This window comes from Danio rerio, chromosome 16 (assembly GCF_052040795.2).
Source record: "Danio rerio strain M-AB ecotype USA chromosome 16, GRCz13ab, whole genome shotgun sequence".
Taxonomy (NCBI): Eukaryota; Metazoa; Chordata; class Actinopteri; order Cypriniformes; family Danionidae; genus Danio; species Danio rerio.
This window is the reverse complement of record NC_141036.1, coordinates 43288421-43315023: the sequence shown is the minus strand read 5'-3', so window position 1 is coordinate 43315023 and position 26603 is coordinate 43288421. Positions and strand designations below refer to the sequence as shown.

At 36.3% G+C, this 26603-nt stretch overlaps 1 protein-coding gene across 33 annotated transcripts in view; it reads right to left on the bottom strand.

Moving 5' to 3' along the window:
• Positions 1-26603, bottom strand: part of adgrb1a (adhesion G protein-coupled receptor B1a) — a 158947-nt gene that overhangs the window by 34911 nt on the left and 97433 nt on the right. For all 33 annotated transcript variants that reach the window (XR_015511895.1, XR_015511894.1, XR_015511896.1 and 30 more), the window contains 2 exons: positions 11454-11580; positions 922-1025 (listed from right to left, as the gene is read on the bottom strand). Coding sequence is in view for 27 of the 33 variants with exons in the window: in XM_087287626.1 (XP_087143752.1) it covers positions 922-1025; positions 11454-11580 (231 nt within the window). In the remaining 6 variants the exon portion in view is untranslated. The remainder of the gene's footprint in view (positions 1-921; positions 1026-11453; positions 11581-26603) is intronic.

The window sequence follows — 26603 nt, the reverse complement described above, 5'->3', positions numbered from 1 at the left end:
CTTTTGTTTTCATCAGAAGAAACCCTTAAAGGTTTGAAAACACTTGAGTAAACAGTGAGTACATTTACATTTTTGGGTGAACTATCCCTTTAACTGTTAACAAACCTTAATTTAATATATCCAGATATAGCTAGTCTGGCTATTACGACTTTAAAAAAATGCTAATATAGTAATTTGGTGCTCATGACACAATCTATAATCAATAACAAAGTAAAACATTTATCTCCCATTTGTGTTAAATACTTAAAATAAAATACAAAATAATTCACAAAATGTGTCATTTTTAAAGACATTTATATGTCAATTGAGCTGAGATATCAAGATTAACTGATCGATCAATCTGTCACTAATAACCACATTAGAAAATCCGAAACAACCTGACTTCTTTATAATTGCTACACATCAAATAATGGACTTGAATCTTAAACTCCAAATATCCTATATCTTATAAGTTAAGCACGTGTCGCTGTCCATGGTACTGAAATAATTTTTGTTTTTAAATCTATTTTTGTTGATAAATTTCTAAGATAGCAAGTCTTTACAAAAATCACCCTAATATACCTGAAAATATACAGTTAATATATAATATAATAAATATAATAAAATATATTGAAAATACAATAATTAAATTAGTAAAACAGTTATGTCCCCACATTAATAGTAAGTCCTTAAAATAAAATACAAGTAATCCACAAAATGTGCACCGCTATTGTAATTTTTACATCAATGTGTCAGTTGAGCTGAGATAACAACATTAACTGATTGATCAATCACTGATAACCACATCAATATGGTTAATCAATGCTAACCTGACTTCTTTCAAATTCCTTCACATCAAATAATGGACTTGAATCTTTAACTATCCCAAATGTCATGAGTCAAACAGATGTTGCTGCCCATGGTACTGAAATCGTTTCTTACCTCCAAACAGAAACATAGATGATGATGAGGAGGAGCAGGGTGAGGGACGAGACCCCGCAGCCCACGATCAGAGTCACAGATGGAAGCTGGGTCTTATCCATGTTCTGTCAACACAAGGAAACAGACTCAGTTAGCACTCAGATGCTAACGCTTCCTCAAACTAAACCGCCTGCCGTTCCTCCATGCGATTCAGTGCTGAAGAGAGCCAGAGAAGTCCGCGTGGCTTCGGCTGAGGAACAAGGTGAGATGAAGGTCACTGAGCAAAGGGCTGATACTGAGGTTTGAGATATCCGGAGGGGAGAGTGGAGAAAACCAGTGACTGCCTGTGATAGCTTGCAAACCGGAAAAGCTAAATGCCGGATGCTGCGAATTACTCAGGGATTCTGAACCAAGAGGCTCAAGTCTCACACATTTGCAGGCTTGCGCAACCATTGTCTTGGTTGCCATGGTGATGTGGTGGAGAAACAGCGGCCACTGCAGTGGTGTACGCAGCATTAACTGTACCATAGGTGTGTGAGCAGTGCATGTGTGTGTGTGTGTGTGTTCGTGAATATCTGCATTCCTTGCTTAAGCCTTAAGCTGCATGCCTAGCTGGAGCACATTTAAATACATTTATGTGGTACAGTCTACAGTAGATAAGGATGCCAATGGGTGCTACGCATTCTCCAAGGTGTGGACTTCTCACCTTTCCTCAAAAACACACAGACTTACACTTACACACAAAGATAATTGGTTGAGTTTATAGCCTGTCTTGTCTCCAGGTTTAATGTGCACACAGGGCCAAGTTAATTAAATCCCTCTGATTAATCTGCACTGCAGTGAGGTCCCCGCTGACAATCAAGAAAGAAATGCATCCTCTGAGACTAAGTTTGTCTTCCGCTGGCCAATCAAACAGTTGACTAAGCCTAAGCTGTGGAAGACAGGCTGGAATTTAGAGAAACCTCTATCGAACCAAGGGAATTATTTAGTCTATTGGTGCAGACAGGACGAAACATGAAGTTTGGAAAGGAAACTATCAAGTCCTGTCAATTTTGTAGCATTTGACAGTTAACCGACAGGACGGTAGGCAAAAGGAGGCTTAAAAGGATGTATTGAAGTGGAAATACTAATGCCTCATTTCCACTCAATGATACAGTTTAGTTCAGTACAGTACAGTACAGTTCAGTATGGGTCACTTGATCAGGCATGCATTTTCACTGCCAACGATGCCCTTTTGGTAGGAATGGTATATGCCAGAATGTTGCAATCAGTGTCATTCTCACTCAAAGAATAAATATGTATTGTTAGTTCAAAAATCCTGTCTTTTGTGAACTCAAATTCACTAATCCAAACAGATGTGCAGCAAGCACACGCAAAGAGAGACAAAAGGCCAGCAATAGCACATTCCACATGTTTTAAACAACAATAGAGGACATACAGCAGAATCTGTTCTTGCTTCCTAGGCTGTTTGAGCTTTCTTTGAGCTCACGTAGACCATGGCTCATTGTTGTGACTCTTTATTGTATTGCAGTGTCATGTTTTGGCAGTTTATTTAAAAATGGAGCATCCTGTGTTTTGATTCTTTGGCATGTTGCAGATGCTGATAACAGTTCTCTGTAAACGAATGGCATTCAGTAGTGAGTCTAGCTCTATGCTTTTGGCAACATTCTTGTGGCAAAAAGTGATATGGTACGGTTCACTTTTTTGGTAACTTTGACAATAGAATCAGGTGACGGAGTGGCGCACTAGGTAGTGGTGTCGCCTCAAAGCAAAAGGTCACTGGTTCGAGCCTCAGCTGGGTCAGTTGGCATTTCTGTGTGGAGTTTGCATGTTCTCCCTGCGTTTGCGTGGGTTTCCACCTGGTGCTCCGATTTCCCCCACAGTCCAAAGACATGCGGTACAGGTGAATTGGGTAGGCTATGAGTGTGTGTGTGGATAATTGTGTGGATCTCTCCCAGAGATGGGTTGTAGCTGAAAGGGCATTCGCTGTGTAAACATGTGCTGGATAAATGTGCATTCTGCTGTGGTAAACCTGGATTAATAAAGGCACTAAGCCGAAAAGAAAATGAATGAATGAATGACAATGGAATCAGATATAAATGTGTACATGGAAATAGACTCTTAATTTACATCCTATCTACTGCCATAAAGTATCCATACAAAAAGATTACATTTACCTGATTACCTGATTTACCTGATTAGCCCTGAAACACCAAACTGATCACAGTGAACTAGTGCAATGAAAGTTGACTGTAGTTGGTCATCAGCCAATATCAGGCCACAGTTTGTGCATTTCAGTTTTTCAGTGTGTTTTGCACTGCCAACAAGGGTTGAGGGTTTTCAGGTTCCTGTAAAAAACCACCACCCAATGGGACATTGTCCTTTTTGGCTAAAATTAAATGAACCTGCTGACCGGTTCAATAAACCAATGGCAACAGGGTAAAAACACAGATTTGGCAACACTGACTAGTCAGACCCCATCAAGGGCTTTTGGTCCAACTGAGCAAATCAAGTTGGTGTCCATTGACATATGCAGTGAAGGAGTAAACTCTTTGAGATGTTACATTTAGAAAATCAGTCGTTGATTGTATGCGAAATTGCAAACTGTACCTTCCTACCGTTTAGTAGTAGCCTAGCTTAAAAACATATGTGACAAAAGAAGAATGCCCAAACTCACAGTAATCATAAAAGATCACGCAATTAGTACCTGCGAGACTAACCACTTTGGGTGAGATTCTGAAGTGTGAATGCAACAAACACATTAGTGAAGAGGCAACTGATGTACAGGTAACATGATAATTCTAACAAGGCTAATCTAATATTTCCAGATTACTTTCAAACTACAGATATCAGACTATAAAAAACATAATTTTATAAAAAATTTACACTGAGAGATTATAAAAAATAAGCATTTACTCAAAAGAATATGTAATTTCAGAAGTACAATACAACACATGAGAATAAAAGCAAAAATGCACTTAAAACATTTATTTTGCTGCTTGTTCAAACTGCTTATTTAAAATTAGATGAAACAACACAAGTCTTAAATTTTCTATGAGACAACTTAAATGTTTTATGTTCAAGTCACTTTGCAAAAATGAGTAAGTTAACATAGCACTTTTTTAAGTAATAAAAGTGAGCAAATAATTCAAGATGGCTCAGACTTTTACAATTTTCAGTCATCGTACGTAATCATTTCAAAATACAAATGTAAATAGATACATGACAACATGAGCCATCCAAACTGAAGAAAGTGATTAACATTACAGTATTTATATTTAAATAGTAAAAAAAAAACTCTGCTTTGTTTTATTTGTATAGTTTTAATTTATGAATGATAAATTTAGACAGATACCGGCTAATACAAACATTATTTCCTCACACAGTGATGCTATTTTTACACATGCTATTTTTATACATGCTGTGTTGCGCAAGCTAGATTGACCAATATTGCTTTTTTTTAGGATGTGCAGCCATCTGATAACCAACATTTAGAACCAACATTGTTATAAACTTCTGATGCCAAAATTTCTAAATGATCATCAAGCTACAACAACTAGGAAAATTAAGAATATGCAAATCAATAATCAACCAAACAAATAAACATAAATGTAACATTTATAAAACTAAATGCGAAAATGTACAACTCCAGTGCAATGTAGATTTTTTTTGTATTAAATAAGTGAAAATACCAAATGCAATAATAAACATATCATTAATAAAATTGTTTCTATAATATAGATAAGGAATAGGAAAATTAAATATTAAAAAATTGTATAAGTTACTGTCTTGTCTTTGCATAATGTTATTACAACATGAATATTGATCTATCAGTCCATTAATATTTTAAAGCTTACCATACTGTATGCAAATGCAATGCAACCACCACATACAGTACATAATAATAAGACTGCAAACGAACTAAACTTGTAAACACGATGCTAAATCCTATACAAAGAAGAAGCAAAAAAAGACAATGGCCTACCTTCGAAGAAACACTAACACGAAATGCCTCAACACGGCATGCAATTTCTTTTTGTCGCCATCTTCACTGACCCATATTTAGGAGTGATGTATTCAGAGCTTCATCCAAGTACAGCTGCAGCGTAACTGTGCATTTCTACAAGCTTTAGCTCATAAAAATTCAGTCTGTGCACACAAAAAAACAAAACTCTCATATCAAACTGCGTAAGACAATCTGACCCGTGTAAACCAGAGTCTGCTTCAAAGCTGGAGACATCTGTAAAAAGACTGGCGTGTGGTTAAAATAGCTGCAGTGTACTATCTCCCTTTATTTATTTTTTTCTCTTTCTCCTTCCATGTGCACTGCAGCTGACTGTATATTGAGTCTGGGAATGGAGGGAGAGAAAGAGAGGAAGAGAAGCGTTTCTCTGGCTCTTTATCATTCTGAAGCTGTAGGACGCTAGTTGCCAGCGGAGGGGCCGTTGGATGGGCCATTTTGAGGTGGCAAGTGGAGCTGCAGGAATAATTAGCAGCATAGCAGTGGGGGTCTGGAGCGAGAGAAGGCTAGCGAAAGGGAGAGACAGACGGGGAGTGGAGCCAAGAGGAGGAGCCGTCCTCCCTTCTGCTGGCACACGGCAACACAAATGAAATCCCCACAATATGCTTCCCACGAGGAATGGAAAGAGCTAACTGCGACACTCCCTTCTTCCACATCCATCTGACCAGGTAGAGCAGGACACGCCGCCGCCATAAGGCGAACGATTAGCATACCGCTATGGATCTCTGGATCATAGTGAAGAGAAATGCAGATCATGCGGTCTTTACATGAAAGCAAATAGCAGCACATTAATGCACACTGGAGCCTTTAAACATGGATGTTTGCAATGTTATCCCTCGATTGAATGGGGGGATATCAGTGGTTATCAGCTGATAGATATGGGGTAGTAGGGGCCTTCTGCACCTATTGATAGACTCTGAAGGCTGTTATCATCTATCAACAGGTTTAATCAGCTATATTAAAAGAGAAGACTCCAGATACAGATCTGTTTTTAAATTAATGTGAAGTATAGGCGTTAGTATAGGTGTTAATCAAATACAATTAATGGGAAATTTAATAAATAATATAAATAATTCACATGGTTAATTAGCTATACTAATAGAGAAGAATCCAGATCCAGATCTGTTTTTAAATTAATGTGAAGGTTGGGTTTAGGGTTGGGGTAGACGTTAATAAAATACTATTAATGGGAAATTTAATAAATAATATAATTATCGTTAACTTCCGGCTGCAGCCGTATGTGATCTATAGCTGATTAACCATATGGATGGATGATAACAGCCTTCTGAGCCTACCAGTACTTGCAGAAGTCTCCTATACTGGCCCATTTCTTTCATCTGTTAACCACTGATAATGCCCATTAAATCGAGTGATATCGTTCAAATCGGCTGGCAATGTAAGCTGGGGTTCAATACATCCTAAAACACTAGAATGAAATAAATGTGAAGCCTAATTATGTAGTTTCCTTGTTTTATTTAAGTACACATCATTTCATACAAAAATACAGTCTAGCTTTATTTGAAGTCTACTATTAAATAAATACTAAATACTAATTAAATAGGTACATCTAAATTTAAATTTACTACACAACCGTTAGGAAAGTATGTTCTATGAATGTGAGTAGTATGTATGGAATTCGCTAGACCTATATAAGATGCTGATGTATGATAACCTTGGATAAGAATATCACGATTTCATGGTATCATTGTATGGTGATTCTTACTCTAACTTTTCCCCCATTGAACACAATTTAACATTTAACATATTTTGTAACAGTAAACGTGTCAGGCTAAATAACTAAGATAAATCATTAACTTCTGCTGTCTTTATTGGTTTAAAAACCACAGATGTCTTTCAAATCTGTAAGGCGCCTTTGGATATCTTTCCTTTCTTTGAATATAAAGTAAACCACTGCACTGTTCAGATCCATATCATGCTTGGATGTTGGTTTATAAGCAATTTGTTTTTCAGATGTTTGCTGAATCATGGACAAACCAGCAGCTTTTGATGTGGAGATACCGTTGCCCTAAAAAACTAAATAAAATAGTCATAAAGAACACGTAAAAACAAAAACAAAACGTACATCTACTGTAGGAATAGTATAATAATTTTTGGGGTTTTAAAACCTTGACCTGTGCCGCACGGTGGCTCAGTGGTTAGCACTGTTGCCTCACAGCAAGAAGGTTGCTGGTTCAAGTCCCAGCTGGGCCAATTGGCATTTCTGTGTGGAGTTTGCATGTTCTCATTTTTCCCAGTACTGGTTTTCTGCTGGAAGGACCTTTACTTCATAAAACATATGCTGGAATAGTTGGTAGTTCTTGATAAATAAGGCACTAAGCCAAAGGAAAATTAATGAATAAATAAATTAATTAATTAAACCTTGACCTTTCCAAACCATGGTAAACCTTGAAACCAGTTATCGTCCCATGCCTATAACCTATCGATTTATTCTGTACTATTTCACTCCTATTCATGAATTCTCTTGAGTGGCATCCTGTGATAGGACAGAAACTTTTTGCAAGTACACAGTAGACTTCTCTGTTTTTCAAAAATACTGTGAATTCGGACATGCTACTGGCCTCACAGTTTTTTACATGACTACTGTACATAGCAGGGAAGTATGTGATTTCAGATGCAGCTTATGTTTGTTCTTTAATTTTATACATGTTCTTTAATCAGAATGTAGGAATGTTTCCTCTGAACCTCTATTCTATCCTCCTCTATTCTGTTCTGTTGACATCACTAAAGGGCCCGCCTAACTTTTTTTCATTCATTTAATTTTTTATTCATTTTTTTCAAAGGAAGTTTTGTTATAAGCGATGACACAAGTCAGGTGATTCACAACATTGCAAATTCAACTGAAACAAATAAGTATATGAAAATGATGAAAAAGTAACAAAACCGTGTATATTTAATGGCTTCAATAAGGGAACAAACTACAAATCTGTGACGTATTGTAAAAGAAATTGAATTAAATAAAATACAGAAATACAAATCCATTCATTTAAAGTAGTTGGTTGCATTTGTAGAAACTATACTATATTTCATGTTTATTGCAAATCATGCATTACTACATTTAAGAATCATGGGATATCAACTTGATTATGCTGCTTCATGGGAAATGAGCAGAGCTAAAATATATTTTGCCTTGCATCGCTCACAATGACAAGTTTTCTTTATAATAATATGCCTTTTTTGCATGAATTCTATGCAAGAAAAAGGTAGGAATTTGAACAGATGGATTAAACAAAAGCGCAACATCTAGTGATAACCTCAGAGCTCACAACAAATCTGTCTTTCAGTTATTGTTAAAAATATATTTCTGTTTTAGTCTGTTAGGGAGATCACAAAACGGACACAAAGACGTATCACATCTTTTAAAATTCAAACACATTATTTTTTATTTTTCTAATTGTAGATTTGTGCAAAACCTTTGCAAAATTTTCTAAATGTTTAACAACAATCCTTATCCAAGTATAAATGACAAATACACTCATTTTAGTTGGAAGCTATCACATATAAAACGGTTTTTAGAGGTTTTTGTGTGCAATTTCCTGAAGGATGCCAAAGGGAGCCAGTTCCTACAAATAAATACATAGCCATATATAAAGAATGACCATGTGACTTTCACATTTCAATTTGCACAGTTCAAAGAGTATAATGAAAATGCAATGTTTAATAATAAAGCATGCAAAATGGTAGCACCAGTAGTGACAGTGCATGGTGCCAAGCGACAACTGCTTAAAATCTGTACAAAATCCTGGCACACCACAGCACCATTAAATTTTTTTCAGCAAAAGTATACAATCCTAAATAGTTACCATAACTCAACCTTATGCTATAAATATTGAGCATTCTTCATCTATTAGTAAAAATGCACCTTTCTGTAGCTTGAATGAAGTATACAGTATATTGGATGACAACTTTAAAAATACAGATGCTTTCTCTCATCATATCCACAATCCTAAATAAATACTGTAACTCAACCTTATGCTATAATATAGTGCATTATTCATCTATTAGAAAAAAAAGTATCTTTCTATAGCTTGAATAAAGTCTGGAGTATATTGTATGATACAGTATAAGAAAACAGATGGTGCTTTCTCTTTCAATTTGCTCTGTTTTTGTTCAATTCCGAACTTCCAACTCATCAATGCCATTTTGTTCATTCTTGAAGTGAACTTCTGCATTTTTTATTGATTTAGGGCTGCACAATATTGAAAAAATGTGATTCATTTTTCTGTGATAAATATTGCAATATGAATAGTTTAGCAATATTTTACCATGTTTCTGATTAGTATTCAGCTACAGATGTTGAATAATCACAATACAAAAAATGCTTTTCTCACTTTGCGTTGTATAATTTCTAGTCTGAATATCAAAAAAACCTTAGAGAAAGTAAAAATATTTTTTTCTATTTACCTTCAGAAGAAATAAGTCAAAAATTAAGAGTATTTTCTTAAAACAAGCAAAATGATCTGCCAGTGGGGTAAGTGAAATAGTTCTGTTTTCGCTTTGAAATGTACTGTAGATATTTAGACTAGAAACAAGACAAAAATATTTTTGTTGCATAAATTGTATAAATTATTCTGTAAAAACAGGGTGATTAAATAGAATTCTGTAACTCCTGGTCAACTATAATTCAGACTCAACAGGGGATGTCCCGATCAGATTTTTCAGAGTCTGAGTCAGTTGATTTTGAGTATCTACCGGTATCGAAACCCGATCCGATACTTTTATAATACATAAAAAGAATGAAGAATAGCAAAAAAAAAAAAAAAAACAGATCCAGGGTGTTCATCAAATTTTTTTTCCACATATTATTATAGCACAGTTTGTGCTGAATACAAAAAAAATCCATGTAGGCCAATATTATGTGATAAGTAGCTAAAATAAGCATAAAAGTCAGGGCATGTCAAAGCATCTTAGGGGCCCCAAAAAAACCTCAGACCTCTGAGGGTTAAAACATAATGAGAATATATAATATACATTTGAGTCCTGATCGGGAGGTAACTTCCAATTCTGATAGAGTCTGAAACTGCGTGATACAGCCCAACTATCGATCACGTGATGGGATCTGGACATCCCTAGACTCAACACTGCATTTGCAATGTGACTGTTGTGGATGTACACATTGCAATATTGATGCAAAACAATATATTGTCCAGCCCTAATATGATCTGAACTGTTGTCTTGAACTTAACACTATACTGTATTATACTGGGTTATACTGTACTTGTGAAGTTGTCCTAGATGCGGAGTGACCCCCTTTACTAAACCAATAGCCAAGTTGCTATTCTGAGAACAATTTGAGCAAATTCTAGTTTCCAGTACTTCCATTTCCAGTCCAATTGATGAAAAACCCCCAGCATTTGAAAGTCCCTAAGAAAGTATTTTGCAAAATGCTTTTCACATTGACTTTTTATAGCCTTTTTGATCCCCATATTGCAGTTTTTATGTAATGCTGTGTGTGATCATACTTCTGTTATGTTGTGATGTCATTTCACATGGTTTCCCAAATCAAAACAGTGTCACAACAGTGACTTCTGTTCTTGAGGCAGCCAATCTGAAACATCTTGGCAGAGCAAATTCTGAGAAGACGTGGCCATTGTTTTGGCCAGTAGGGTGTAAAGCTTCCTCTTCCTCTTTTTTTTTATGCTCTCTGGCTCATATCTGGGCCAAGCTGCACAAAGAGAGCGTTATAGCGTGTTCTATAGCTTTAAGAACTTCCACTGCCCATGCTGTTTCCACGGCAACTGGTGAATAAACTGCTTCAGAGGCAGTTTCCAGTCTAATAATAACTAATCACACTGAATGAAAATTCTACACAAAGACACAGCCCTTTCCTGCATTAAACCAAAGCAGATCTCATCATTTTAAAGAAAGATGTCGACGTATAGATCCGCATAAAGACAATCCTCAGAGGCCCAAATGCAGTGTGACTAAGATGGAAAGGCCAACAAAACCCCTATGCACATTTAAATGATAAAGCATACATATATGTATATATGCATTCATAATTATTTGAGATGTCCACACAGCACAAAATCCAACATCATATAAAACATATATATGGTGAATTAAATGCTGGTGTTTTAAGCAAAATGAATTTCATCACAAATATCTACTCATCTTTAGGTTATCTTGAGCCATTAAGTATCATTAATCACATGCAATTTCTCTGAATAAACATTTTATGTATGGAATATTCAATATGAAAGCCAGCATGCACTGCATTCAAGCAATAAACACATAACAAACCATTCATTTTATTCAAATACCTGTGCATATACTCAGAACCCATTAAAGATCGAAACATATCTTAAATAGTTTGCATTAAATCTGGTCTATGGCTCTGGCATGTCATGGAGAGGAGGAGAGAGGGGAGTGAGAGAGAGAAGGATCTGTTGATACACAATGACAATGACGCCTATGACCAAAAAAGCGCTACATTATTTCACGCAATATCACACAAACGCATCTTTTCATGTTCTTCGACATTAAAGGGAACAAAAGAAATGGCTCGACTTACCACATCGGGATTGAGGCGTGCTAAAATGGCGAAGGTGGAGAGTCTGTCACACAAGCATTTGGTTGTGCTGGAGTCGACGGGCACGGCTCTACAGCCTCGCGCAGACCAGGAGCCCAGCAACGACGAGCTGCGGAGCGGAGACACACAAGAAACAGCGCGGAATCAGACCAAATCCCTGCGCGATAAAACTGCTATTTTTCGCTAATCCTGCACACACACAGCCCGCCGTATCAGAGCCGGAGCGCGAGAAAAGACAGTGAAAAGACAGCTGAATGGACGATGTGATGCAGCGCACACCTCTGCTTTCTGCATGGCCAGGTTAGCTGATGTGAAAATAGCTCCAAAATGTACAAAAATAATAATAATCGAGGTCGTCTTGAAATAAAAATAAAATAAAATTAGCAATAAGGTTGAAATAGGAAATCAGTTAATAATAATAATAATAATAATAATAATAATAATAATAATAATAATAATAATTAGCCTATTAGCATTTAATAAAATGTAATTTTTGGAAATCAGTTATTATTTAATTATAATAAAAAAAATTATTCTTATTTTAAAATGAATATATTAACCCTGTGAAAACGGCGATATCATTCCTGTTATACCCTGATAAAATTTTATCTTGGGTTTGTAATATATTTTAGGTAGCCGTGTAAATTCTCAGGTTAACTTTTCTGTCAGAATATTTATGCTAAACTAAAAATTATTAATGGATGCTACATGATCTCTAAAATTATTTGGGATATATTTGGTTGTTGTTTATTATATTGAAATGAGCACAAACAAAACAATATAGTGTCTGTCTGCTTGTAGGTTAGCTACGGCTAATGGCTTCACAAACAGTTGCCAACTATTTTCAATGAAAAGGCGCTAAGCTCTGCCCGAAAAGTCACTATATGTCGCTAGATTACGTCATACATCAATTTGCAAATTACTGAGGTCATCACATCCAACCGCTTTTGTTTGCTTAAAAGCCTAGACTGGTTTCATACAGCCGCCATTTTAAAACCCGAAAACGAGGCTGCAGTGGGAAGAAACCTAAGTATCGCCTGAATCACATAGGAACGTTGTGTACCCAGCTCTGTGTCTTATCAGCAAAGAAAAATGGACACAAATGTATTATTTCACTGCCTTCAGAGTGACCTTAAGGTCCGTTCTGAATGGATAGTGGAAGTAAAAAGGGATATCGGACCTCCTTTTCAGCCAAGTTAAGGGAAATAGCACTAGTTAGCTAACGTTTTTTTCCCCTAAAACACACATTTTAGAAGCCATTTATCAAATTCAGGTTAATGAACTGATTCTTTCACTATATTAGACCAAGGAACAATACAGAACGGACACATGAGAGTCTATTAAAATCTCCAGTAACACCAAAAAAGTCGCTAGATTTGTTGCTAGTAGCATTTTTGAAAATTTGTTGCTAGGAGGGTCTGAAAAGTCACAAAAAAAAGCTAAGTTGGCAACACTGTTAAAAAAAAAACGAAACAACGTAAAACATCTTGCTTGCAGTAAATTGTGGAATCTGATTGGCTGTCTGTTGATGACACTCATCAATTGACTTCAATGTTATTGCTTACATTGAATTATATAGTCAAAAGGCATTTGCTTTCTCTCTGGAATGTCAGTCCTTCTCTGATGACGTCAGTTTGATGGCTTTGCCCAAATATGCTTAGTCACCCCCCTCCAACCATTAATATGCTGGAAGAAAGATGAAAGGAGGAGCGTAAAAAATAAACCCTGCCCCCAACGCTTAAAATACCTCATCATATGGTTCTGAAATAAAAGTCTGGTTCAAACAACCCAATGCCTTTTTCGACCAGATGCCGAAACTAATAATGCTTGAAAGTTGCGGGCCGACACAGAAAAAATATGAATATGAATATTTATTCAAGAAAAAATCTGATTGGTTGTTTATGTACCTGCTGACAAATAGAAAGTCTGGTTGTAGTGCCTACATTTAGCCTAATAACATCAATCAATCATTTATTATTATCCATTGTTGTTGCTGTTTGACTAGAGTGGAGCTTGTTGCAAACCGTCAAACACCTCCAAACAACACAGAATCACTTTGAAATGAAGGTTCCCAAAGGACAGTTTGGGGTAGCCTTTTCACACCGTGTTTAGCCTGCAGCAAGTCTTACAAGTAGAGTAAAGAACAGTCTCTTTTACCTGTCAAAACTTTGTAAGTTTAGAAAGTGTGGAGGAAAAGTGCAGCAGAGCAGAGGATGGATATTACTTTGGGACATTGAGACCTGGAGCACAACACGAGGAAAGAAAAAAAGAAATAGAGCGGAGTGTCTTATGTTTACTGTTTATTATCTACAGTTTATTAATGTCAGATATGCAGCTGATATGGGTGGCACAGTGGCTCAGGAAAATGAATGAATGAATGTAGCTCATATCTCACAATAGAGGTGTAACAGTTCACAAATCTCACACTTCAGATAACATTATGTTTTGTCATTATGTTTGTGCAACATTTTTGCGCTTTCAGATTTGAATGCAGCGATTCCAAAGATTAATAATTTAATCCATAATTTATCATTTATGTTGCGTGTGTGTTGAGGTCCCGATCTTTTAATGATTAATCGTGCAGCTTACACTGAATGCACTGATGCAGGCTAAACAATTAGTGACAGAAAACACCTTTAACGAAACCCACCACATCCCGAATAACCACCACAACTAAATGCTTTCATACATGTGATTTGAATGACATGAGCGGGGGCACTTTTGATCATTTTGGAAGGGCACTTTCTATTAAAGACAAAAAAGGGCATGTGCACTGCACAGGTTGAGCCCTATGTGTGCAAGTGCCTGTTAGTAAATGGTTAACTGCTTAATATTAATTAACAGTAATAAATAAATAAATTGTAACCTTTTTATTTTAACATTTAATAATAAGATACGGCTTATTTGATCAAATGTTCCACCTGTTTATTAAACACACTTAAGCTAATGTGAACCAACGATACACACTTGTATTTTAAGGAAATAATGTCAAAGATTAACACAAAATCAATACAGTACATACATAACGTACCTTCACTCGTTAATGTGATTAACATTAATTTAGCTTTAATGCAAAGTGTAACTCATTTACTATGAGGTAACATTTATATTACAATTATATAAGAAAAATACATAAAGTTGAAGTCAGAATTATTAGCTCCCCTGTTTTTTCTTTTTTTAAATATTTCCCAAATTATGTTTAAAATGAAGATTTTCACAGTATGTCTGGTAATATTTTTTCTTCTGGAGAAAGTCTTATTTGGTTTATTTCGACTAGAATCAGCTTTTAATTTTTTAAAAGCCATTTAAAGGTCAAAATTATTAACTCCTTTAAGCTATATATTTTTTGATAGTCTTCAGAACAAACCATCGTTATACAATAACTTGCTTAACTACCCTAACCTGCCTAATTAACCCAATTAACCCAGTTAAGCCTTTACATGTCATTTTAGGCTGTATAGAAGTGTCTTGAAAAATGTCTAGTAATCTAGAGTTATTAAAACTATTATGATTATAAATGTGTTAAAAAAATCTTTACTCCACTAAACAAAAACTGGGGCTAATAATTCAGGGGGGCTAATAATTCTGACTTTAACTGTATATCAATTTTTTTGGCTTAGTCTCTATTTTTCACAGCGGAATGAACTGCCAAGTTTTCCAGAATATGTTTTACGCAGCTGATGCCCTTCCAGCTTGAACCCAGTACTGGGAAACACCCATACACACTCATTCACACACAAACTCATACACTACGGCCAATTTAGTTCATTCAATTCACCTTTAACACATTTCTTTGGACTGTGGACGTCAACAGAGCAGTGAGAGCACCCAGAGGAAACCCACAACAACACGGGGAGAACATGCAAACTCCACACAAAAATGCCCACTGGCCCAGCCGGGACTAGAACCAGCAAACCACTGAGCGACCGTGACGCCCCAATCACTTCACCAATTACCCTAATTTGCCTAATTAACTGTCTTTAAATGTCACTTTAAGCTGATTACTCGTAAAAATTTAGTAAAATATTGTCATCATGGCAAAGATAAAAAATAAAAGTTATTAGAAATAAGTTATTAAATCTATTGTGTTTAGAAATGTGTTGAAAAAAAATCATCTTGCCGTTAAACAGAAATTGTGGTTAAAAAATATAAAGGGGGGCTAATAATTCAGGAGGATTAATAATTCTGCCTTCAACTGCATATATAGTGAAAAACGAATAATATTCATGTATATCACAAAATATTATATGTAGAGATTAAGGCATAAACAAGTGTCAAAAAGCAGAATTATCGTAGCACCCGATGGGAACATTAATCACATCTTTCTGTTCTTTGTAAGAAATAAAATCAGTTTTATGCTTCCCATGAAACTCGCACCAAAGCAAGACAACAGTAAAAGCATGAATTTCATAAATATACAACTAAAGAATCCTTCCGGTTACAGTTGGTCCCGGTGCCCAAAGCCACTCAATAATTAGTTCATTCCACCACCTACACAAACATGAATCTCATAATGCTGACGAGGAGCTCTCTTAACAGCGTGATCCGCCAGCGTCTGATGCATCTGATGTGACGCTCCAATAATTGTAACAAAGACCTCATAATGACATCAATGAAAGTGATATGAAAGTCATATCAAAACATACCCACTCCATGCACAACTGCTCCCAACAGCAAGCCATCAATCATGTAGCATCCTCTTCATGCAGCTGCAATGTGAAGTCAATACACACACATATACACACACACACACAGACGCTTTTCCACACAAACCCAAGGCTACCGGCACCATTCCAAACCCACTGTGCGGTAGATCTCTGCAGTCTGGGATACCCATAATGCACCGGGGCTAAAAGAGCACTGAGGGCCAAACAGTACAGAGCTGGAAGCACAGCGTGTTGCAGCCCCAGGGGAGGCTCAGTGTTAACATTAGCACATAAACCTGAAACTCAATATATTATCACCCACTGCACAGACACTGTACGTGATGCGATTAGGACTTTGTGTCGACCACACAAATATAAAGACAGCGCAGCACGGCGGTGTAATTGGATCAGTGTGCTCGCAGTCCAGCTGTAGTGTGCATGTTTGCAGAGAACATGCCAAGTGTAGATTAGGTGCCGCGCGCTGTGATGATATACATCTTGTGGAATATGTTAAGCGTTTGTTTTTAGAGATTGTGTATTTGGCTGTGCATATATACTGTATATGGCATGGTACAAGTACAAAGTAGAGTTATTAATACTTTTAAGTAATAAAGAAAAAAAAGGTAAACCTTAGCACTAAAGTTAGCTAACAAGTAGCTAACAACTTGAGGCTAAAAAGTGTGTAATTTCCCTATCTATACTTAAAAGTGCTTAAGAATACTTGCTAATTACCAAGTGGTCCAGGCAATTGTTCTGCCAAAATAAAAAATAAGATTTTCAAAGGGAAAACGAATAGAAGTAATACTCCCAAAAACAATTCATGAAAAAAGTGTGCGGGCACTATAAGACACTCTATCTATATAGAATATATAAGACAAGTCACTCGTATAGTTTGGAATAGGAAAAAGTTTAAAGGTAAGCAGTTTTTGTGCTCAACAAATGCACTGGAATCTCAGTAAATACTTGCTTCACAGACATAAGAAATATTCACATAAAGCCTGAAACCTTTACTTTTAAATGAACCAAGTATACCTGAGAACAAATGTGAGGTATGTTTGTCCTCTCAAATGCACATCACAAGACAGCAACTACTCAAACGCCCAGAAACTTGCAAACAAAGAGTCACTGCCATTTCGGGAGGAGATTCACCATCAAGACCAACTTGTGAAATACTTCAGAAAACCAGCGCGACCTGACGAAGCTTTATTCAGAAGATGGTTATGTGCATTATGTCTATCATGGCTATAAATAAGGTTGGTGTCGTGATCTTGTTCTTACCGAGTGCGCATGCGCAGTAGCTTGGGCAACCTAAAAAAAGTGCTGATTGAATTTTTTTTTTTTTTATTTGACGTTTAGAAACTAAACTTATGAGACAGTTGTTGCTTAATCATATTGGTGATACAAATATGCAATGTAATTGCAAGCTTGGCAAACACTTTTTTGAGAATTTGATGCTTCCCCATTCAGACAGAATGCCAGAGATGCTTTTCAAAGATGGCTGCCGAGTGAAATGACTTGCCTTAAAGGGCACCTATGGTGAAAAATCTACTTTAAAGGGTCACGAAACACCAAAACACATTTTTTGAGCTGTTGACAGTCGTATATGTGTCCCACACTGCTAAAAACACTATTAGGACACCTATATTTCACTAAAAGGTGTAAATTGGTTGTTTTTGCGTTATTTCAAGCAAATTCGTACTTCCTGTTTGAAACTAATTTTTGAAGCTGCGTCACGGTCATGACATAATAGCCTTGTATTCCAGCGTGCAGACTGGGCGTCTGTGCCAGAGTGAGTCTTATTACGTCTTACAGTGTGATGCATTAATGCATGAGTAAGGCTTGGTTGTGCAACTTCATTAATATTCATTACTGTGTTTACACGACATAGACGCCACGTTGTGTTGGCAAAAAAAGCGTGAAGTGTTGCTTTTTGCTGCCGTTAAGTTTTGTTTTCATTTTCTTTCTGTGAGAGCTCATCTGGATCACGTGTGGATTAACAGTGTACGCGATGCTCGACAACAATAACTTACGTGTCTAAGGAGGATTATTGTTTACCTGAGAGCTGTTCTCATCTGCAAACGCTGAGATCGGATTCGCTTGTAGTATTCTCTTCATAAAGACGCGGCTCTAGTTGCTGGGGATTGTCCTGTCTCTACAGATTTGGTAAGTGAGCGACCAGTGCTCTTTGTTTATTCAGTTTGTTCGTATCGAACTAAGTTAACTATTGCACCGAGTGCAAAGATGTTAGGACCACAACCAAACTTTAACCTCGTGTAGGGTTTTTACCGCATTTTGTGACCGGAATAACACACACGGCTTTCTGACGCTACCTGCCGTGTACATCTAAGTTTCCAGAAAATGCTGAGGATTTTTTCTCTCATTCGCCATGCGGTATCAAACATTGCATGAAAAATACACACTTAGAGCAGTTCCTCGAATCAAATATCTCGTTTGTCGCGAGGGGCATGAATGAATTCCCTGAATGAAAGAGCCAAACTGCAGTTAAAGTCCACCATTTAATAATTTGGCAAATAATTCGACTACAGATGTCCATGTAAGTTAAACACCATCACTTTCTCCTGTGTGTGAGTATTTTGACTGAAACTCGCGCGTGCCCAAATAGACACTCCCACACCCTCCCACTTTAGTTCCTCCGACACTCCCCCCTAAACAGAGCTGGACACGCCCACTTTTCTGACTTTTTCCAAAGTAGAGGTGTGAAAACACCCTGCTGAAACGAGGGGGTTTCATGGCCCTTTAAGCTGTTTGAACAGACATATGTGTAGGTAGGAGGTCGCTCTCATCAGCGCTATTGTTTGTAACTTTAGGTGGGTTTGCAAACTTGTACTTTTCGTTGCGTCTTCCTTAAACTTCAGCCATTTGCATTTCCTGCAGTCACTGAAGCTCCCTGTTGTCTCAACTTGCTGCAGCTAGAAAGTGCGAGCACGTTGCCTCACGTGCATGTGCCTCCATTGGAAATAACAAACCTTTTGCTCTGAGCGGCGCATCCGTTGTGTGACGCTCTTTAGTTATAGCCTCAGTCAAAGTTAATTCAGTGTGCGTAAATATTAGTCTCGGTGTAAAAGCTTGGAACTTTAAACTAGTCTAGCACTAGTTGGCTGTAATACTATACAAAGACACAAATGATTTTGTAGTCTCTGTTTGGTCTGTGTCCGGGTCGTACAAGTATACGGCTGAATGCTGGTCCTCTCACTCATGTTGCTTCTCGCTGTCTGCCTGTCTGTTACCATACGCAGAGCTCTTGGCTCCGCCCCATTGTTAAGATAGGCGGGAAGTGGAAACTAATTTTCATGTGAAGCAACACACCACTAAAACAACAACCCGTGTACACAACCCCAAAATGGCACTGTTTAACACATTATAATAATTAAAAAAAATAATTGTGTTTTGAACTAAACCTAAACTGGCACACTCAGTACCATAATAATAATAATAATAATAATAATATTAAATTGTAAAAAAGGGGTAAACTAGGTGCTCTTTAAAGAGGCATTAATTCTTAAAGTGACATAGCTCATATATTATTTGATAGGACTGAATAACATTTGTATTGTTCATAAGAATAATTTTTATATATAACTATTTAAAAAATTATAATAAACATATGACATTATACAGTATTTTATTTTTACATTTTGTTATTTAAATTCTTTGGCATGTCTTCATATGTTGGTTCTATATTATTGATTCTATTGTTTGTAAGTTTTTTTAATTTTTAACTTTTTAATGATAAGTATTAAATAAAATTAATCAAAAATATGAATATTGTATATGGTTAATGTGAAGTATAATTTTATTTTTATAATCATAACAGCATGAATATCAAGAGCCTTAGTTTAGATACACGAGAAACGCAAGTAACACAATTTAAATTAACTAAACAATAATAGATAAATAAATGAGTAAACAAACAAACAAACAAACAAACAAATAAATAAATAAATATTATTATTATCATTATTATTATTATTATTATTATTATTATCATTCATTCATTCATTCATTCTTTCAATTATTCATTTTCCTTTAGCTTATGCCTTTTATTCATCAGGGGTCGCCACAGCGGAATGAACTGGCAACTTATCCAGCATGTTTTACACATGCAGATGCCATTCCAGCTGCAACCCAGTACTGAGAAACATCCATACACACTCATTCACACACATACACTACGGCCAACTTTGCTTATTCAATTTATCCAACACAGGGAGTACTAGCATTATTATTGTTATCATCATCATCATCATCATTATTATTATTATTATTATTATTATTATTAAAATGCACACAAAAATAAACAAATCCATGAATCAGCGTGATTATGTATGAACCCTCAAAAGAAGAAAAAAACAAGACTGGCTTGTATCGCTTGCGTGTGATTGAAGTGCGAATCAACAAAAAGCCCACACTGTTTAAAGCTGTTAAGTAAAAGACAGTCGGTGACAAGGACGCCTCCTCACATTCCAATTTCTCTCCCAAATATGAACTCATTAATCATAGCAGCTGTCCAAGATGGATTTTAATTTCGCAGCAAACACACAGCAGCCCCGTCTCCCCTCGCTCAATGCGGACAGATTACATTTCACTGTCCTCTTCCTGTCTCTCTCTCTCTCTCTCTCTCCTCTCTCTCTCGTTCATCTCACTCCGTCCTCACCCTGTTACTTTCCTTCTTCTCCATCCTTTTGCATAAATGTGCTTGATTCTTTTGTTGTAAATGTTTTTTACTGCGCAATTACTTTTAAGTCAGATATGGTTTCTGTGGCTGCTGAACATTAAACTAGGTGAATAAAATATGTGCGATAATACAATTTGCTCATTCTGGATTATAAAATAATTGAAAAATATCAAATAAATGCTTATGTAATATCAAAGTCCTTTTGTACTCTATGGACTTTTAGAGTTTTAAAGCTCTTGGCCTACAGTATTAGATATCTATTAACTTTTTTGTTGTTTGCACATATATTTGAAGTTAAAATCATTAGCCCTCCTGTGAATTTTTTTAAAGAAATCAGTTATTAGAAATTAGTTATTAAACGAATAAGTTTAGAAATGGGCCAGTGTTGTGGCAGAGTGGGTATTGCTGTCAACTTACAGCATGAGTGTCCAAACTCGCAGGGCCGGCGTCCTGCAGATTTTAGCTCCAGCTTTCTTCAACACACCTGCAAGGATGTTTCTAGAATGTCTAGTAAGAGCTTGATTAGCTAGCCCAGGTGTGCTTGATTGGGACTGGGGCTAAACTTTGCAGGGCACTGGCCCTCCAGGGCCAAGTCTGGACATCCCTGCCTTACAGCAAGAAGGTCGCTGGTTTGAGCCTCGGCTGGGTCGGTTGACATTTCTCTATGGAGTTTGCGTGGGTTTTTTCCAAGTGCTCCGGTTTCCCCCACAAGTCCAAAGACATGTAGTACAGGTGAATTGGGTAAGCTAAATAATCTGTAGTGTATGTATTTGAATAAGTGTGTATGGGTATTTCCCTGTAATGGGTTGCAGCTGGAAGGGCATCCGCTGCATACAACATATGCTGGATAAGTTGGTGGTTTATTCTGCTGTGGTGACCCCTGATTAATAAAGGTGGAAAAGAAAATGAATGAATGTTTAGAAATGTGTTAAAAAATTCTTTATGCTAAACAGAAATTGGGAGAAATAAATACAGGGGGGCTTATAATTTAGGAGGGCAAATATTCTGACTTCAACTGTATTCAATATTGACAAAGTGCCAGTAAATTATTATTACAGTTGTTTGATTCTCGTTTTTCAATCTTTTAAAAAATATTAAGAAGTACACGGATAATAAATAGTATTAATTCTCTTCTTAGAAAGTCAAATGCATTTTTAACATTACAATTTCAGTCATGCAAAATATTTTCAGTAATAGATTAATATTCTAGAATTATGCAAGTAATTTATTGAATAAAAAAAGACAGTAAAAAGGTAAAATAATCATGCTTTTTAACCTAACTCTGTTTATAATAGGGACTAACCCAACTGCTGGGTTCTTGAGTTGGAATGTGCTCAAGAACAAGTGCACATTTGTATAAATTTTCAGTATTTTTGTTTAAATTGTGATCCATTTTTATGATTATTTGATGAATATACAGTATGATACAAAAGAACATTATCATACAGTGAGGGAAACTATAATTTTCTCAAAGTGATGTTTTGTAAACAAATTTCGAGAGGAGCACGATCAGTCTTTGACAAGGCTAATTCATCACACACAATCATTTTATTATCCAATCAGCTCAAGAGCAAACCCCTATAAATAGTCAAACACGTCATACCTCCGTTTTCCCTCGACTTTAGCGTCCCTCCACCACCCCAACTCCACACTATTAAAACAGGTACCTATTTAAATCTGAGGGGGGATCGTTCTGGAGCAGGCTAGACACTGCGCTTGGACCCTATCTCTCTTTATCCGATAAGGGGAATAACACGAGTTAGGGTGTCTTCCCGAGCTCAGACCCCTCTTCCTGGACAGCACGCCAAATACGCATATTCTATATGAATGTGAACTCGTGAAAAACATCTTTCGAAAGGTGCTGCTGACTTGAAATTTTCAACTGATAGGGGGTAACAACCCAAAAAAATCTCTACAGGTATATGCAAAATTACAAATTAAGTTATGTGTAATACAATTAAATGATGCAGGGAAAAAGTATAAAACACATGAAGAAAGGGAGATGTAGATAGTCAGTAAAATCCCGAACAGCAGTTGAAATCTCTCAGTAGTTTTTCAGCAACCCTTTGCCCTTTGTTATTGTGAATTAATATTCTCTGCTTCAGTACAACATCTACATGATCAAGATGATGAAGATGAAACCAGGGTGGACATTTTAGCAAGACAATGATCCAAAACACAGCCAAGGAAACTCTCAAATGGTTGCAGAGAAAGAAAATCAAGCTGTAGAATGGCCCAGCCAGTCACCTGACCTGAATCTAATTAAAGAATCCAAAAAAAGATCAGATTTAATAGACGAGACCCACAGAATTATCAAGATTTTACACTCAGTTGAAGTCTGTAAAAAAACTCATTCCTGAGCAATTCATGAGACTTCTTTCTTCATATGAGAGGTGTCTTTAAGCTGCCATCCCCCAAAAAGCCTTTTGTATAAGGTATTAAATATGTCAGTATTTTTCTCTTTGTGTCATTTCATTGTTATTACACATTACAAATTTTTCAGAGTTTTGTTTTATTTTTCTGTTTGTATTGTTTGAGTTACCAAAATCTGGTTCAATTCCATGTCAACAGCTGCTTTTTTTTAGAAATATTATTCTCACACTGTACATAACAATCATATTTAGTCACTTCTGATCAACTGAATGCATCCTTGCTTAATAAATAATGAACTTTTTTAGCACACAACAAAAGCACATTAACAACGACACAGCAATGCCTTGACAACTAATAGCCAGACCAGTAAGATTTGCACTTTTCCGATTTGTTTTTTCAAGTTTTTTTCTTTTAAATTCTATTGTTCCCAGTCTTTATCCCCTCGAGGCACCAGCAGAAAACTTTTATATCTGTAACATATCTATATGTATCCATCTAAATGCAAATGTTCCACCCACACTGCATTAAGTGCTATGGGCGAAGACTAGTCTTTGGCAACTTTAAAAGACAAAAGAGAGCGCAAACAGATGGATGTGTAGGGGGTGAAAGTACAAGCATGACCAGGAGGCTCATGGTGCTTTGTTAAAGTACAACATAAATCTGTCTGATCGTCTGTCTGCCTTTTTTAGTAATACAATCCAGCTTTGCCTGCTTTATCTCCAGATGAAGACGACATGCGTTTCTCTTCATGTTTGCTAATGAAAGCGCTCGTATTCTCATGGTAATACATAACGATTCTCCAATTGAGCCTCAGAGATGTGCATTTTCGATGTGCCGATAATAATTTAGATGTAAATTCCGCAGGTGAAGCGTTTAAGCTGTCCTGATTCACCTGTTGTTTCTCGTTTTATTGAAGATTGTTATAAAAGGCTGAAAGTGTTGATTTATTCAGATGATTAAGGACTTTATTGAGATTTCCATTTGAATGTTGGAATTTAGTCAGACATTTAAAATGTTCGAAGATTTGAAAGGAGAATTGCCTTAATGACAAAGAGAAAACATTTAATGCTTGAATTTTATAATTTTAGAATGATTAATAATAGTGCAATAATTTACAATATTTGCAAACTGCTATGCAATATTCATTCATTCATTCATTCATTCATTCATTCATTCATTTTCCTTCAGCTGTAGTCCCTTATCAAGTTTCGCTACAGCGGAATGAACCGCCAACTATTCCAGCATTTGTTTTACGCAGTGGATGAACTTCCGGCGGAAACCCAGTACTGGTTAACACCCATTAAATCTCACATTCACACATGCACTCATACACTACGGTCAATTAAGTTTATTTAATTCAGCTATAGCACATGCCTTTGGACTGTGAGGGAAGCCGGAGCACCCAGAGGAAATCCAAATGAACATGGGGAGAACATGCAAACTCCACACAGAAATGCCACCTGGCATTGCCGGGGCTTGAACCAGCAACCTTCTTGGTGTAAGGCAGGGGTCACCAATCTCGGTCCTGGAGGGCCGGTGTCCCTGCAGAGTTTAGCTCCAACTTGCCTCAACACACCTGCCTGGATGTTTCAAGTATACCTAGCAAGACCTTGATTAGCTTGTTCAGCTGTGTTTGATTAGGGTTGGAGCTAAAATGTGCAGGACACCGGCCCTCCAGGAACAAGTTTGGTGACCACTGGTGTAAGGTGACAGTGCTAACCACTAAGCGGATGTGCTGTAATTTTGTAATGTTTATTAATCTAGATTAAAAGTAGCATAAAATGTAAAAGTAGCATGCAAACTGTTATGCAATAATAAACATTTGGAATTTTTTTTAAGTATTTGTTTTATGTTAAAGTTGTGTTCGCCATGGTTGGATTTATTTGACGAAAAGTAAACTCAAGTAAAAATATTTAAATGCAATGTAAATAATTAAGTAAAAATATTTTGATGTAAAGTAAATGATCTTTACTGCCAATTGTTATTAATTTAGTATGTCACTGTGAAAAAAAAGAAAGATTTTTTTTCATAAAAGTCTTACTGATCCCAAACTTTTGAATGGCATTTGTAGTTGTTGAAAATTATACTTCTATCTTTATTTATTGCAAGAATTTGATACATTTTTTTATTTTATTTTATTTGATACATTTTCTTTAACATACATTACTATAAAATAAAAATTTTGCAGTAAGGTTCTATTTATTTGAAAACATAAATAATAAGTGAATTATATTAGAAACAAAATGCTTTTTAATGTTACAGTTATGCTTATTGTGACTTGATTTAATCCCTAATCTGATTTCACCAAGTAAGACATGTTCCTGGATTAACATCTATGTTGATTCTGGAACAACATTCCAATCAGCCAATCAGATTTAAGGGATACGTTTAGAGTTTATGTTAAGTTTAGGCTTACGGTTAGGTTTATGCACTTCTAGCTGATTGTTATTCAACTATTATTTCCCTCTGATTTTGTGAATTACAGTTATGGTTCAATGACAGGTTGGCTCAGTGGTTAGCACTGTCGCCTTACAGTAAAGAAGGTCGATGGTTCGAGTCCCAGCTAAGCCAGTTGGCATTTATGAATGGAGTTTGCATGTTCTCCCTGTCTTGGTGTGGGTTTCATCCATTCCGGGCAACCCCTGATGAATAAAGGGACTAAGCTGAACTAAAATCAATGAATGAACTTTTATCGAACAAAAATTATGTTCAGGGATGAAAATAGATGTTTATCCAGAACTACATCATACTTGGCAAAATCATGACGTGCAGATTTAATTGATCGAAAGTAAAATAAAAAAAATCTAAATAATTTTCTTTACTGTCACTTTTAAGCAACTAAATGTGTCACTGCTGAATAAGAGTATTTTTTCAAATAAACATACCCGTATAGGCAATAAGAGCAAGTACAACCCGATCTCACATGGAGACATAGCTATGTAATGTATTGTCAGAAAAGTGCCAATAATTTGTACTAATTCATACAATTTCATTCATTTGAAAATATATATATTTTTTAAAAGAAGGGCTTATACTCCTTGTTGTGGGATGAATCAAAATAAATTGTATGATTGAGATTGTAAAAATTTTTACAAAATTAGCCACTAAATCAAACATTTACGAATGGCCTTGAGATTGCATTGGCATATAACTCTCATGCATTGCATTGCATTGGTAGACTCTCTTCTCTTTCTACCTCAGTTTCCACTGTAGCCTGCTTTCTTGTCTTGTTTCTCTGCATAAATGGAAATGTGTTTTCCGTTATTGCAGCTGATGTGTGTACAGCACAGAAGGAGCGAGGCGTTCACCATCATGCAGTGTCAAAGTAGAGTCAGTGCTGGGTCAACTGAAGATCAAAACAGCTATCAGCACCATTCAACCTTCCCATGTCACCCGCATTTACAGCACGCTGTCACT